The sequence below is a fragment of the Podarcis cretensis genome (assembly GCF_951804945.1).
Source record: "Podarcis cretensis genome assembly, chromosome: 12".
Taxonomy (NCBI): domain Eukaryota; kingdom Metazoa; phylum Chordata; class Lepidosauria; order Squamata; family Lacertidae; genus Podarcis; species Podarcis cretensis.
This window is the reverse complement of record NC_137181.1, coordinates 3,454,839-3,471,260: the sequence shown is the minus strand read 5'-3', so window position 1 is coordinate 3,471,260 and position 16,422 is coordinate 3,454,839. Positions and strand designations below refer to the sequence as shown.

General features: G+C 47.9%; 1 protein-coding gene across 8 annotated transcripts in view; it reads left to right on the top strand.

The window, feature by feature from the left end:
* Positions 1-566: 566 nt before the first annotated feature.
* ZNF653 (zinc finger protein 653) overlaps positions 567-16,422 on the top strand; it is a 126,813-nt gene continuing 110,957 nt past the window's right edge. For 4 of the 8 annotated variants that reach the window (XR_013831815.1, XR_013831816.1, XR_013831817.1 and 1 more), the window contains exons 1-2: positions 567-702; positions 7,423-9,990. Coding sequence is in view for 1 of the 8 variants with exons in the window: in XM_079946808.1 (XP_079802934.1) it covers positions 7,473-9,305 (1,833 nt within the window). In the remaining 7 variants the exon portion in view is untranslated. Of the gene's footprint in view, positions 703-7,422; positions 10,747-16,422 lie in introns of those variants that run through there. The other 4 variants (XR_013831820.1, XR_013831814.1, XR_013831818.1 and 1 more) reach the window with 4 other exon arrangements.

Here is a 16,422-nt window from a genome sequence, read left to right as displayed (position 1 = left end):
GTTCTTATTTGACTTTGTTTTTGAAAATTTAATAAAAAGTATTGGGGGGAGAAAAGAACAAGTTTGCTGACCCCTGAATAACAATCTACCCAGCTTGCAGAACTAGACGCTTCAGCCAGATCGCCTAGGGAACACAGTAGGGGGCACTGTTGAGCCTTAAAGGATTTTCTTGACCCCATCAGCTCAAAGAAAAGGGGTCTTTTTCCTCCCCCACCCCGGCAGTGCTTGGCTTGGAGATGCGGTCAAACGGGGAGCATTTATTTACATGCACCCCTCATGTGCATGTAGGTAGGACTGCAATTCTCACAACACCCTGAAGAGGGGGGGGGAATTGCACACTCCAAAATAAAAATAAAATAAAATTGCAATATTTATTTTTTGGCAGATGCAAATCAGGGCGGGCAGAGGCTGAAGTCTGCAGGGCGACCTTTTCCTGGAGTTACCCTAGAGGCGTGGGAAAAGGGAGGGGAGGGAGACTACCTAGATTTTTGGCTGGGGGGGGGATGGAAACGGTTGCTGGGCAGGAAAGGGGGAACCAAAGAGCTGCGGAACGGAAGGTGCTTGCTGCTTGCAGCTGCGGGCAAAGACGAGCCAGCTGCACCAGCTGTGGTTGCATTTTCTGCTGGGGAAGAGGAGAAATGGAGTCCCTGCATGTGCTGGAGCTCTATAGTGGCATTGGAGGAATGCACCAGGCGCTGAAAGGTATCTTGGACCTTGCCCTCCCTTTGGGTTCATGCATGCAAGATGCAGCAGTATCCCTGCCTCCAGAGCATCCTTTGCAAGGCTGGGCTTCCGGGCTGGGGAGGAGAAAGATGCTCAGATCAGGAATAGGAAAAACAAGATTTTCTCCTCTCCCAGTCAGGGCTTTTGGAGACAGTTTTCAGGGGCCTTCAGAATATTGCTGCGGTTCGGCTTTCCTTCTCTCTCTGTCCAGCTTCCAGCTTCAGTTGCAAACTCCAGAGTTTGCTTGTGTTGCCGGAACACTTGTTTTATCCCTACCACAAGGCTTCCAATTTTTTTTGAATTTTATTGTTACTCATGTTTTTATACTGTATTTTATGCTGCTTTTATAATTAAGGGTTTTAAATTTGTTGTTAGCTGCCCTGAGCCCGGTTTTTGAACCAGGAAGGGCAGGGTATAAATAAATTATTATTATTATTATTATTATTATTATTATTATTATTATTATTATTTCCCCACTCCCCTTGCACTTGTGCTGTTAACAGGAGGTCCAAGACGCAGAAAATATGCAGGAAAGGGGTCCTCACACGCACACCCGCCCGCTCTTCATACATGGGGAATTTCCCCTCAATTTGTTTTCTGGACGTTGCTAAAAGAGTTTTGTATTAGCTTCTTGTTTAAGCCTTGTCGCCGGAAATGGCAAAGATTTGCAACACAGGCGAGCGAGTGGAGAAAGGATGGAGCCGAATCGATGCTCCTCTGCCTGGCCCCAGGAAGCTAGCATTTTGTTGTAGGTTAAGTAGATTTTGTGCACCTGACGAGATAAGTTTGGAAATTTATCTTGGCACTTACTAGAGTCATTCTTCAAACACAGGAAACTTTCTACTGTGGGTTGGAGAGCCAGTCCATCAAGGCATGTATGGCTGGTTTCCATATGCTACAGCTGCTCTCAAATCCCTAGCGTATTTATAGCACTTTTGTGTCTGTAATCTGTTGGGTTTAAGAGTCTAGATGTGTCAGTCGTGCTCTTGGAACACCTTTTGAAATCCAAAGGTAAAGGGTAAAGGGACCCCTGACCATTAGGTCCAGTCGTGGCCAACTCTGGGGTTGCGGCGCTCATCTCGCTTTATTGGCCGAGGGAGCCGGCATACAGCTTCCGGTTCATGTGGCCAGCATGACTAAGCCGCTTCTGGCGAACCAGAGCAGCGCACGGAAACGCCGTTTACCTTCCTGCTGGAGCGGTACCTATTTATCTACTTGCACTTCGACGTGCTTTCAAACTGCTAGGTGGGCAGGAGCAGAGACCGAGCAACGGGAGCTCACCCTGTTGCGGGGATTCAAACCGCCAACCTTCTGATTGGCAAGTCCTAGGCTCTGTAGTTTAACCCACAGCGCCAACCGCGTCCCTGGGGTTGCGGACCGAGCAACGGGAGCTCAAACTACACATTAAACAATCCGAGCACTGATTTGACCATGAATATATCGCCATGGAAAAAAAATCTCAAACAATACCAAATGTACAGAGGCCAAAATCGGACAACTGCCCAAGTGTTAGAAGGAAGAACTGCTTCCCTGATGCAAGGCCCTTTTCACCCAGCTTAGGGGGTTTGGCCATGCTTACCCTGAACAGGAGCTACAAGGCTACAGAGAGGCAGCAGCAATCAAAAATGCTTTTAAATGTTTTAAAATAGTTTTTAATCTGTGGCGTTTCAAATGTTGGGTTTTTTGTTTGTTTGTTTTTTGCTATGTTGGGTGGGATAATTGTTTAGGTGGGCTGGGGATTAGTTTAATTTGAATATAAAGGTAAAGGGACCCCTGACCATTAGGTCCAGTCGTGACCGACTCTGGGGTTGCGGCGCTCATCTCACTTTACTGGCCGAGGGAGCCGGCGTCCAGCTTCCGGGTCATGTGGCCAGCATGACTAAGCCGCTTCTGGCGAACCAGAGCAGCGCACGGAAATGCCGTTTACCTTCCTGCTGGAGCGGTACCTATTTATCTACTTGCACTTCGACGTGCTTTCGAACTGCTAAGTTGGCAGGAGCAGGGACCGAGCAACGGGAGCTCACCCTGTTGCGGGGATTCAAACCGCCAACCTTCTGATTGGCAAGTCCTAGGCTCTGTAGTTTAACCCACAGCGCCACCCGCGTCCCTGATTTTAGTATAAATGTAGGTTTGGGGTTGTTGTTTTTTAAACATTGCTGCTGTTTTATTGGTTTATTGTATAGTTTGCATTCTGTTCTTAAGAGGCAAGGGGCAAGGCTGCCTGGGAGTGCCACATAACTCCGTATATCCTAGAAGACGAGTCAAAATAATGGGTACACCTGGAGAGAGACACAGTTGAAAATACCCTGCCACGTCATTCCCATTCCTCCCAAACTAACCGAGGAAAAAACCCACAATGCTAAACAGGTTCACACAGACCACGCTTAAAGCAGGGAAGAAGTAGGTTAACTGCCCCCAATCCCATCCCCACTAATTCCCCTGGAGGCGGTTGGAGGATGGATGGCGGCTAACGGATTGAGGATGAATCCTGACAAGACAGAAGTATTGTTTTTGGGGGACAGGGGGCGGGCAGGTGTGGGGGACTCCCTGGTCCTGAATGGGGTAACTGTGCCCCTGAAGGACCAGGTGCGCAGCCTGGGAGTCATTCTGGACTCACAGCTGTCCATGGAGGCGCAGGTCTATTTTGTGTCCAGGGCAGCTGTCAACCAGCTCCATCTGGTATGCAGGATGAGACCCTACCTGCCCGCAGACTGTCTCGCCAGAGTGGTGCATGCTCTGGTTATCTCCCGCTTGGACTACTGCAATGCGCTCTATGTGGGGCTACCTTTGAAGGTGACTCAGAAACTGCAATTAATCCAGAATGTGTCAGCTAGACTGGTGACTGGGAGCGGCCACCGAGACCATATAACACTGGTCCTGAAAGACCGACACTGGCTCCCAGTACATTTCCAAGTACAATACGAAGTGTTGGTGCTGACCTTGAAAGCCCTAAATGGCCTCGGTCCAGTAGACCTGAAGGAGCGTCTCCACCCCCATCGTTCTGACCGGACACTGAGGTTCAGTGCTGAGGGCCTTCTGGCGGTTCCCTCATTGCGAGAAGTGAGGTTACAGGGAACCAGACAGAGGGCCTTCTCAGTGGTGGCACCTGCCCTGTGGAACGCCCTCCCACCGGATGTCAAAGAAATAAACTACCTGACTTTTAGAAGACATCTGAAGGCAGCCCTGTTTAGGGAAGTTTTTGATGTTTTATTGTGCTTTAATGTTCTGTTGAAAGCCGCCCAGAGTGGCTGGGGAAACCCAGCCAGATAGGTGGGGTAGAAATAATAAATTATTATTTATTATTATTAATCTGTGGCATTTAAAATTCGGTTTTTTTGTTTTGTTTTGGCTCTGTTGGGGCTGGGGATTAGTTTAATTTTAGTATAATTGTAAATTATTATTATTATTAGGTTCTACTGTTTCATTGGTTTGTTGTATGGTTTGTGTTCTGTTCTTAAGGGGAGAGGGTCCAGGCTGCCTGGTGTGGGCCCCAGCCAACAAAATGGCTGGGGCAAGTTCCACAGGGGGGGGATGCACTGGGACACCCGATCTCAGTGATCACGGGTAGGAGGAGGAGTTACGCTAAGACCAGACCACATCATTACTGAGGAGGCAGGTTTAGTCATTGTTTGAAGACTATCCCTGCCTCTGGGTCTTGACTAGAGGGATACCGGAATCAACAAGGGAGACCCACATGACCTGAAGGTGCTGCTGTGCAATGCCAGGTCAATGATTCACAAGGCAGCTGTCATCCATGACTTGATTGTGGATGGAGGAGTTGACCTGGCATGTGTGACCGAGAAACACATGGAAAGACTCTGCCACCTTCTGGCATGTGTTTGAGTGTGTGGCCAAAAATGACAGCAAGTACAGTGGTGCCCCGCAAGACGAACGTCTCGCAAGGCGGAAAACCCGCTAGACGAAAGGGTTTTCCGTTTTGGAGGTGCTTCGCAAAACGAATTTCCCTATGGGCTTGCTTCGCAAGACGAAAATGTCTTGCGAGTTCCTGCGGGGTTTTTTCCCTTTCCCCCGCCTTTTCCTAAGCCACCAAGCCGCTTATCGGCTGATCTGCTAAGAGCCGCTAAACCGCTAATAGCGCTAATCCGCTAAGCTGTCAATGGGCTTGCTTCGCAAGACGAAAAAACCGCTAGACGAAGAGACTCGCGGAACGGATTAATTTCGTCTTGCGAGGCACCACTGTATATCGGAATCAACAAGGCAGACCCACATGACCTGAAGGTGCTGCTGTGCAATGCCAGGTCAATGATTCACAAGGCAGCTGTCATCCATGACTTGATTGTGGATGGAGGAGTTGACCTGGCATGTGTGACCGAGAAACACATGGAAAGACTCTGCCACCTTCTGGCATGTGTTTGAGTGTGTGGCCAAAAATGACAGCAAGTACAGTGGTGCCCCGCAAGACGAACGTCTCGCAAGACGGAAAACCCGCTAGACGAAAGGGTTTTCCGTTTTGGAGGTGCTTCGCAAAACGAATTTCCCTATGGGCTTGCTTTGCAAGACGAAAATGTCTTGCGAGTTCCTGCGGGGTTTTTTCCCTTTCCCCCGCCTTTTCCTAAACCCTAAGCCGCTTATCAGCTGATCCGCTAAAACCGCTAAACCGCTAATAGCGCTAATCCGCTAAGCTGTCAATGGGCTTGCTTCGCAAGACGAAAAAACCGCTAGACGAAGAGCCTCACGGAACGGATTAATTTCGTCTTGCGAGGCACCACTGTATATCGGAATCAACAAGGCAGACCCACATGACCTGAAGGTGCTGCTGTGCAATGCCAGGTCAATGATTCACAAGGCAGCTGTCATTCATGACTTGATTGTGGATGGAGGACTTGACCTGGCATGTGTGACCGAGAAACACATGGAAAGACTCTGCCACCTTCTGGCATGTGTTTGAGTGTGTGGACAAAAATGACAGCAAGTACAGTCATAGCTCTTGTTACATTTGCTTCAGGTTAAATCTTTTCAGGTTGCGTCCCATGGTGACCCAAAAGTACCGGAAAGGGTTAACTCCGGGTTTCGCTGCTCGCGCAGACGTGGGTTGTGTTCTGCTCATGTTGTGAACGGGGCTCCGGAACGGATCCTGTTTACAACCAGAGGTATGGAATACAGTGGTACCTCAGCTTAGAACTTAATTCGTTCCGGAGGTTTCCGTTCTTAACCTGAAACTGTTCTTAACCTGAGGTACCACTTTAGCTAATGGGGCCTCCTGCTCCCGCTGCGCCGCGGGAGCACGATTTCTGTTCTCATCCTGAAGCAAAGTTCTTAACCTGAGGTACTGTTTCTGGGTTAGCAGAGTCTGTAACCTGAAGCGTATGTAACCCGAGGTACCACTGTACTTTATCTCTCCAAACTCCTGGGTAGCATATTTTAGCACCATCTCTGTGTCAGGACTAACTTATCAAGCACCATCTACGACTAACACCAAAATTTCCCAGTGTGGCTCCCAGTCTCCTCCTAAGAAATCTGACATCTCTAAATTAAAACCAGACAGAGCTTGCAGGTGTGACAACATACTCCCTGAATTGCTGAAAGCAAACATTAGGTTGGTGGGTTCCTATACTTGCATCTTTATTCACATGTACTGACCACATATGACATATACCTTAGGACTGGGGTATAATCCCAATTCACAAAAAAGTGAAATACCAGACCCAGCAAACTATAGACCAATCAGTCTCCTGAGTGTAACCCAGCACACTAAATGCCTTGCACCTGCAGGAGAAACTATTAGACTGGACAGAGCAAGAAAACATCCTCAAAGATGAGCAAGCCAGTTTCAGAGTGGGGCGATCCACAGTTGACCGGGGACCAATGCTTCAATTTATTGCTGAAAAGTCAGCAATTTAAGAAGGCCTGCATGCTGCATTTATTGACTTTAAATCAGCGTTCGATTCAATTCCCAGAAGCAGGTTATAGGGAGAGTTTGAGGCTACTAACCTTGATAAGACTCTGCTCACACTCTATGAAAACACACATTTGAAAGTCAGATGCAGTCATGCTGGTTGGTTAACAAGTCTCCACCCTCATTGTTCTACCCGGACGCTGAGGTCCAGCGCTGAGGGCCTTCTGGTGGTTCCCTCCCTGCGAGAAGCCAAGTTACAGGGAACCAGGCAGAGGGCCTTCTTGGTAGTGGTGCCCTCCCTGTGGAACGCCCTCCCACCAGATGTCAAAGAAAACAACAACTGACTTTTAGAAGACATCTGAAGGCAGCCCTGTTTAGGGAAGCTTTTTGATGTATTACGGTATTTTAATATTTTGTTCGAAACCGCCCAGAGTGGCTGGGGAAGCAAAGCCAGATGGGTGGGGTATAAATAATAAATTATTATTATTATTATTATTATTTTATTAATACCCACCTGTAATGGAGTAAGACAGGGGTGTGTCCTGACCACTGCTTTGTCCAATTTTTATATCAATTCCCTTTTCAGTTGTTTTCCTTCATTTCTTTCTCCACCCCCTTTTTGCACTTCTATTGTCTAAATTTTTGGTATGGTTAAAGAAAAGGGGAGAAGATATGTTTTCTATTTTTCTCTATAAACCTTAATAAAAATTTTTACATGAAATTTGATGCTGTGGAGGTTTAGAAAAGAAGTAGCTTGTTTTCTAGCAAGTTAATTTTAATTCTCATCCATCCCAAGAAATTGCAACCATCTGCTCAAGTCAAGTTTCCCATTCTCTCTACAGAAGTGCAATTGCACTAGGACAACAACGGCCTCCTTAGCTACCGGCCAGGGATGAGTGACTCTGAGCATGGCCCGGCCACGGGCGATGAGGACGGCGGGGAACCCGAGGAGGAAGAGGAAGAGGAAGAGGAGGAAGCCGCTGCCAGAGATGGAGACCCGGCACAGGGGAGCCGGAAAGTCCGGGGTGGCCGCAAGGCCCGGGGTAGGCCACGGCTCACAGAGTCCGACCGAGCCCAGCGCCGCCTCGAGTCCCGGAAGAAATACGACATGCGGCGCGTCTACCTGGGCGAGTCCCACGGCCCCTGGTCGAACCTGAGGCAGCGCAGCGGCTGGAGCGACGCCAAGCTGGCCGCGTACTTGCTGGGCCTGGAACGGGAGCAGCGGGCCGGGCGCCGAGGGAAACTCTGGGAGCAGCTGCCGTACGAGCCGCAAAGGAAGAAGCGAAGGCGTCGGAACGTGAACTGCCTGAAGAACGTCGTCATCTGGTACGAAGACCACAAAAACCGCTGTCCCTACGAGCCCCACCTCTCCGAGCTGGACCCCACCTTTGAGATGTACACGACGGCCGTGTGGCAGTGCGAAGCGGGACACCGCTATTTCCAGGACTTGCACTCGCCTCTCAAGCCGCTCAGCGACTCCGAGAACGAGGGCGGCCATGCCGGAAGCTGCGGGAATTCTGACGAGAGCTCCAGTTCGGAGGCCGAAGAGCGGTCAGAGGGCCGGACGCAGCAGCAGCCGACAAAAAATAAGGAGGGCGAGAGCGCCAGTGGGCTCATCACTCGGGACGGCATCCATATTCCGTTTGAGCATCATATTGGGAATCTGGCGTCAGAGCAGGGGCCTGGCGTGTGCCCACCCCTCGGCGGCCCACAGACGATGGAAACTGTGGTGTGCGTTCCGGTGCCAGTGCAGATGAGTTCGGGCCACGGGACTCTCTTTGACAACGTGACACCAGAGACACTTAGCGAGGTGGTGGCCAGCTGTCCCGTTCAAGGTGTGGCGCAGGGCTCACAGGTGATCATCATCGCTGGGCCTGGCTATGATGCCCTCACGGCCGAGGGCATCCAGCTGAACGTCACCAGCACGGGCGCAGAGGAGCTGCCCTGCGCCATGATTGAGGGCGTGGCGGCAGCCTACGCTCAGACGGAGCCTGGGAACAGACAGCCCAGTAGCATGGAGAGTGTGGAATACATCGAAACCAAACGAGAAAACGAGGAGCTTTTGGAGCTCAAAAAGGAGGAGCCGCAGCCCCCGGCGGAAATAAGGACGCCCTGTGAGCCAGAGCCAGACCCTGAGAGTGTGGGGCTGGAAGCAGAGGAGGAGACCGAGGGCATCAACATGTCCTCCATCATCTACGAGATTCCAAAGGAGCCCGAGAAGAGGCGGAGGAGCAAAAGGGGCCGTGTGATGGACGCCGACGGCATGCTGGAGATGTTCCATTGCCCCTACGAAGGGTGCACCCAGGTGTATGTAGCACTTAGCAGTTTCCAGAACCACGTTAACCTCGTCCACCGGAAGGGGAAGACGAAGGTGTGTCCCCACCCAGGTTGCGGCAAGAAGTTCTACCTTTCCAACCATCTCCGGAGACACATGATCATCCACTCCGGAGTCCGCGAATTCACCTGCGAGACCTGCGGGAAATCCTTCAAGCGCAAGAACCACCTGGAAGTCCACCGCCGGACGCACACAGGGGAGACGCCTCTCCAGTGCGAGATCTGCGGTTACCAGTGCCGGCAGCGAGCGTCTCTCAACTGGCACATGAAGAAACACACCTCGGAGGCTCAGTACAACTTCACTTGCGAGCACTGCGGAAAGCGCTTTGAGAAACTGGACAGCGTCAAGTTCCACAAGCTAAAGAGCCACCCAGATCACAAAGCTGCCTGATCCAGACTTTATTTATTTATTATTGGCCCATTACAGGTTCCGAGCCAACGGAGGGCACTTCTTTGCACATTCACAGCTGGAGATGGGATGTGTGGTACCTGCAGCAGAGAATTGCATCCCATAATCCAGGGGTAGGCAAACTAAGGCCCGGGGGCCGGATGCGGCCCAATCTCCATCTCAATCCAGCCCGCGGACAGTCCAGGAATCAGCGTGTTTTTTACATGTGCTTTTATTTAAAATGCATCTCTGGGTTATTTGTGGGGCCTGCCTGGTGTTTTCACATGAGTAGAATGTGTGCTTTGATTTCAAATGCATCTCTGGGTTATTTGTGGGGCATAGAAATTCGTTCACATTTTTCTTTCTTCAAAGTATAGTCCGGCCCACCACACGGTCTGAGGGACGGTGGACCGGCCCACGGCTGAAAAAGCTTGCTGACCCCGGAGTGTGGCGTGCATCAGCTTTTTAAGAGCAGATGGTGACAGACTTCAAGTTTTTGTTCTGTTGTGCAGGTGTTCTCAGGTATCGGGGTGGAGTGGTGGGGAATTGTTCAAAACAGCATCAGATCTGGAGATTGTGGTGCTACAGCTCTCCATGAGACGGGAAATGATGCTGTATTAATAGACAAGAAGAATCTTAGCCAATTAAACTACCAGTACAGTGGTACCTTGGGTTGCATACGCTTCAGGTTACAGACTCCGCTAACCCATAAATAGTGCTTCAGGTTAAGAACTTTGCTTCAGGATGAGAACAGAAATCGTGCGGCGGCAGCGGGAGGCCCCATTAGCTAAAGTGGTGCTTCAGGTTAAGAAGAGTTTCAGGTTAAGAACGGACCTCCGGAACGAATTAAGTTCTCAACCCAAGGTACCACTGTACTTACTAGAGAGGCTGACTTCAGTGGGAAAACTATATCGGATTCACATGACGTGTTTGTATCTATCGACTACAATACAAGATGACTCTTTGGCTGGGGGGGGTGTGGAGTGCTGTACAAAAGTAGGCAATGTTACAAAGCTAGAAGGAGGAGATAAACTCAAGAGCGATAACGAACAGTACGAGAAAATACAGTGGTACCTCGGGTTACATACGCTTCAGGTTACAGACTCCACTAATCCAGAAATAGTGCTTCAGGTTAAGAACTTTGCTTCAGGATGAGAACAGAAATTGTGCTCTGGCGGCGCAGTGGCAGCGGGAGGCCCCATTAGCTAAAGTGGTGCTTCAGGTTAAGAACAGTTTCAGGTTAAGAACGGACCTCCGGGATGAATTAAGTACTTAACCCGAGGTACCACTGTAATAATAGTAATTGGGACCCTCAGTTGGGGGGGACGGGAAGTTACCACTGAAATTATGATGTGATGAAATTCATGTATCTTTTGAAAGCTCTGTATCTTTTTGATTTTGCGCCTATGATTTGTACATAAAAATAAAGCATTAAAAAAAGAGACTACAATACAAGATGACTCTTTGGCTGGAAAAAGAAGAACTGCAAATACTAACTGTTGCTTTTAACAATTTAAACACATTGGTTTGCAATTACATGGCTATCTGGAGTAGAACCCTTAATCATCTGAACAACTAGAGGCGCCCCAAAATACAGGGACACAGCACACACCTGGGTTGAAGAGAGACCTTATTGATTGTTTTGAGTTGATTACCGTAATTTAACTGGAATAACCTCCCACATAAACATGTTTGGTTTCAAGGGAGTAGGGCTGGGTGCTGGGAATTTAAAACTCCAGCAGTTATTGTTTGTGGTGTCTTAGGGCTCCTGTACTTTTACATGTAGCATGGAATAGCATGGAAATAAAGTTTACTTGAAGTTTTCAATGGCTGCAGATTTAAAAAGCCAGGACTTTACTATTTCCCAGTGTGACCACTTCACAGCTGTCCATGGAGGCGCAGGTCAATTCTGTGTCCAGGGCGGTTGTTTACCAGCTCCATCTGGTACGCAGGCTGAGACCCTACCTGACTGCGGACTGTCTGGCCAGAGTGGTGCATGCTCTGGTTATCTCTCGCTTGGACTACTGCAATGCGCTCTATATGGGGCTGCCTTTGAAGGTGACCCGGAAACTGCAATTAATCCAGAATGCGGCAGCTAGACTGGTGACTGGGAGCGGCCGCCGAGACCACATAACACCGGTCCTGAAAGACCTGCATTGGCTCCCAGTACGTTTCCGAGCACAGTTCAAAGTGTTGGTGCTGACCTTGAAAGCCCTAAATGGCCTCGGTCCAGTATACCTGAAGGAGCGTCTCCACCCCCATCATTCAGCCCGGACATTGAGGTCCAGCTCCGAGGGCCTTCTGCCGGTTCCCTCCCTGTGAGAAGTGAGGTTACAGGGAACCAGGCAGAGGGCCTTCTCAGTGTTGGCACCCACCCTGTGGAACACCCTCGCTTCAGATGTCAAGGAAATAAACAACTACCTGACTTTTAGAAGACATCTGAAGGCAGGCCTGTTTAGGGAAGCTTTTAACTTTTGATGAATTATTATATTTTGATATTTTGCTGGAAGCTTCCCAGAGTCGCTGGGGAAATCCAATCAGATGGGTGGGGTATAAATAAATTATTATTTCCTCCCCCCCCCTTTCCGTTTTTACTGTGATTTTATTGGTGTTAGCCGCCCTGAGCCTGGCTCTGGCCAGGGAGGGCGGGGTATAAATAAAAATTATTATTATTATTATTATTATTATTATTATTATTATTATTACTGTTGACTAGCAGTTTTATTTAAGCAACAGCAATAAGCACAACTGAGTTTATGGAGGACATAATTGTTAACTAAATGATTAAAAAGCAACACCACCAGTGGTGTTCTTCTTAAACTGACTCTGCTGACTGTTCCCTGCTTGAATTCTAGCAAGCGGAATCCCTGCCAAAATTGTGGCCGCCGTTGATGTGAACACAGTGGCCAATGCGGTTTACATTCACAACTTCCCTGCCACACCACTGTGGCCTAAGACGATCGAGGTGAGTAGAATCATAGAATCATAGAGTTGGAAGAGACCCCAAGGGCCATCGAGTCCAACCCCCTGCCAAGCAGGAAACACCATCAGAGCACTCCTGACATATGGTTGTCAAGCCTCTGCTTAAAGACCTCCAAAGAAGGAGACTCCACCACACTCCTTGGCAGCAAATTCCACTGTCAAACAGCTCTTACTGTCCGGAAGTTCTTCCTAATGTTTAGGTGGAATCTTCTTTCTTTTGGTTTGGAGCCATTGCTCCGTGTCCGCTTCTCTGGAGCAGCAGAAAACAACCTTTCTCCCTCCTCGATGTGACATCCTTTTATATATATGAACATGCCAAATACAGTGGTGCCCCGCAAGACGAACGCCTCGCAAGACGGAAAACCCGCTAGACGAAAGGGTTTTCCGTTTTGGAGGCGCTTCGCAAAACGAATTTCCCTATGGGCTTGCTTTGCAAGATGAAAATGTCTTGCGAGTTCCTGCGGGTTTTTCCCCCTTTTCCCCCCCTTTTTCTAAGCCGCTAAGCCGCTTATCAGCTGATCCGCTAAAAGCCGCTAAACCGCTAATAGCGCTAATCCGCTAAGCTGTCAATGGGCTTGCTTCGCAAGACGAAAAAACCGCTATACGAAGAGCCTCACGGAACGGATTAATTTCGTCTTGCGAGGCACCACTGTATATCGGAATGATATATCAGAACGATGCCAAAATTCCCTTGCCAATTTGGAGTTCTGATCTCAGTCTGGGTCGAACTGACAGGTCAGGATGAGTAAGAAAGCAAACTGGGTGTTTCCACCAAAGCCACAGGGACCCGTGTTGCTGGTTAACTTTGAGGCTGGATTACTGTAAAGCCGTCTTACGTGGGGCTGCCCTTGAACCCAGATCAGACATTGCAGTTGGTACCTTATGTTGCAAATAGGGTGGCGGTCAGGGCCGGATTTAGGTTTGATGCGGCCCTCAGCTCCTGAAGGTAATGGGGCCCTTTCTATGTCCAGCTGTCCTTTGTCAACAACAAATTGTCACTGTTTTTTGTGTTGAATATATGCTAATTTATGGACCCAACAGGTATCTAAACCCATTTGCACATGCAGAATGTAGGCACCCTATATATAGAAAGGAGCAAGCCAGTGATATTTTAGGGAGCAGGCTAGCAGGCGGGGCCCCTGACTTCCATCATAGCCTACACAACACAAATAGTAAAATAATAATATTTTATTTATATCCCGCCCTCCCCAGCTTAAGCCAGTCTCAGAGCAAACAAAACACTGTTGCTGTATGTAGGTTTTATTTTATTTATTTTATTATCTTATATTTTGGAAATGTACATCCAGTTCCCCCCATTTAATTTTTTTGGGGGGCCCCCAAGAGAGTGGGGCCCTAAGCTATAGCTTGTTCAGCTTATATATAAATCCAGCACTGGACGGCCTGCTGTGAACACAGATCACTCGCCCTTAAAGAACTGTGTTCACTGCTGGTTCAGTCCCCGTATGGGACAGCTCAGCAGCATATTCCTGCATTTTAGGGGGTTGGATTGGATGATCTTCAGGGTCCCCTCCAAGTGTACAATTCTATTAACTCTATGACTGCCAAGAACCTTTGTTTGAGCATTGACAACTCTCTTAAAAATGCAGTGTTTTCTTCTTATAGCCGTTTAACTTTTTAACAATGTTTTGAAAGGTTTCTAATCTATATTTATTTTATTTTTGTAAGCTTCCACTGTTAATCTCGTTGGAATAATTTTGGAGCTATTTCTGCTGTTCTCTTAAAGGGATTAGCAAATAAAATTCTGGGCTATGCACAGTCCTACTGGCCCTTTGTCGGGACTTAACCGCAACTGCAAAGAACATCGTCTGTGTATTAAAGAACGGCTATCCTTATGACTGCTCCAGCTATCCTTATTAATGCTCCAACTACCGCACAATTGCACTCATTTCACACGTTAGCAAGGTTATGCAAGGAAGGCTCAAGCAGTATGTGGACCGAGAACTCCCAGAAGTGCTAGCTGGATTTAGAAGAGGCAGAGGAACCAGAGACCAAATTGCAAACATGTGCTGGATTATGGAGAAAGCTAGAGAGTTCCAGAAAGACATCTACTTCTGCTTCATTGACTATGCAAAAGCCTTTGACTGTGTCGACCACAGCAAACTATGGCAAGTTCTTAAAGAAATGGGAGTGCCTGATCACCTCATCTGTCTCCTGAGAAATCTCTGTGTGGGACAAGAAGCTACAGTTAGAACTGGATATGGAACAACTGATTGGTTCAAAATTGGGAAAGGAGTACAACAAGGCTGTATATTGTCTCCCTGCTTATTTAACTTATATGCAGAATTCATCATGCGAAAGACTGGGCTGGAGGAATCCCTAGCCGGAATTAAGATTGCCAGACGAAATATCAACAACCTCAGATATGCAGATGACACAACCTTGATAACAGAAAGTGAGGAGGAATTAAAGAACCTTTTAATGGGGGCGAAAGAGGAGAGCGCAAAATATGGTCTGAAGCTCAACATCAAAAAAACGAAGATCATGGCTACTGGTCCCATCACCTCCTGGCAAATAGAAGGGGAAGAAATGGAGGCAGTGAGAGATTTTACTTTCTTGGGCTCCATGATCACTGCAGATGGTGACAGCAGCCACGAAATTAAAAGACGCCTGCTTCTTGGGAGAAGGGCAATGACAAACCTAGACAGCATCTTAAAAAGCAGAGACATCACCTTGCCAACAAAGGTCCGTATAGTTAAAGCTATGGTTTTCCCAGTAGTGATGTATGGAAGTGAGAGCTGGACCATAAAGAAGGCTGATCGCCGAAGAATTGATGCTTTTGAATTATGGTGCTGGAGGAGACTCTTGAGAGTCCCATGGACTGCAAGAAGATCAAACCTCTCCATTCTGAAGGAAATCAGCCCTGAGTGCTCACTGGAAGGACAGATTGTGAAGCTGAGGCTCCAGTACTTTGGCCACCTCATGAGAAGAGAAGACTCCCTGGAGAAGACCCTGATGTTGGGAAAGATGGAGGGCACAAGGAGAAGGGGGCGACAGAGGACGAGATGGTTGGATAGTGTTTTCGAGGTTACCAGCATGAGTCTGACCAAGCTGCGGGGTGCAGTGGAGGACAGGAGTGCCTGGCGTTCTCTGGTCCATGGGGTCACGAAGAGTCGGACACGACTAAACGACTAAACAACAACATCCTTATGACAAAACACCTGGATTTAGCGGCATTACTTTTATAAGCTAAAGCAGCAACATGCAAAATAGAATGTGAACACATCCTATTTTAACACAGAAGGAAAGAATGAAAGCCCTTCTGGCTTAGGGCCCTCATATTTACAGGACCGCCTCTCCTGGTCTGCCCCACAGAGGACCTTAAGGTCCATGAATAACCATAGTTTAGAGGTCCTGGGCCCTAAGGAAGCCAGACTATCCTCCACCAGGGCCAGGGCCTTTTCAGTGATGGCTCCGACCTGGTGGGATGCTCTGTCCCATGACACCAGGGCCCTGCAGGATTTAACCTCCTTCCATCGGGTGTGTAAGACAGAGCTATTCTGCCTGGCTTTCAATTTGAACTTAGCCTGGTCTTTTATTTCCCTTCCTTCCCTCCATCTCCCCTTTTTATGAAGATTACCCGCTCTGGGATCCCACAGCTAATTCTCCCCTGGTCTCCTCGCTGGCCCAAATAGGTCTAATTTAGCCAGCTAGCCCTGGTGATCATCTAATGTTTATTGGATGGATTTCCCCCTAAATTGATTTTTGAATTCTGAATTTATTATTATTATTAATTATTATTATTATTATTATTATTATTATTATTATTATTATTATTTTTAACGTGTGATATTTTACTGTATTTTTGGTTTCTATGGAAGCCGCCCAGAGTGGCTGGGGGGGGGCCCAGCCAGATGGGCGGGGTATAAATAAATTATTATTATTATTATTATTATTATTATTATTATTATTATCATCATGTTTTATGCCATATTTTATGCTGTTTTTTGTTGCATCAATTAAGTGTTTTAAATTTGTTGTTAGCCGCCCTGACCCCTGTTTTCTGAACCGGGAAGGGCGGGGTATAAATAAAAAATTATTATTATTATTATTATTATTATTATTATTATCTTATTCATAATGTAAAATGCCTGATATATTTATTTAGGGAATATCACTG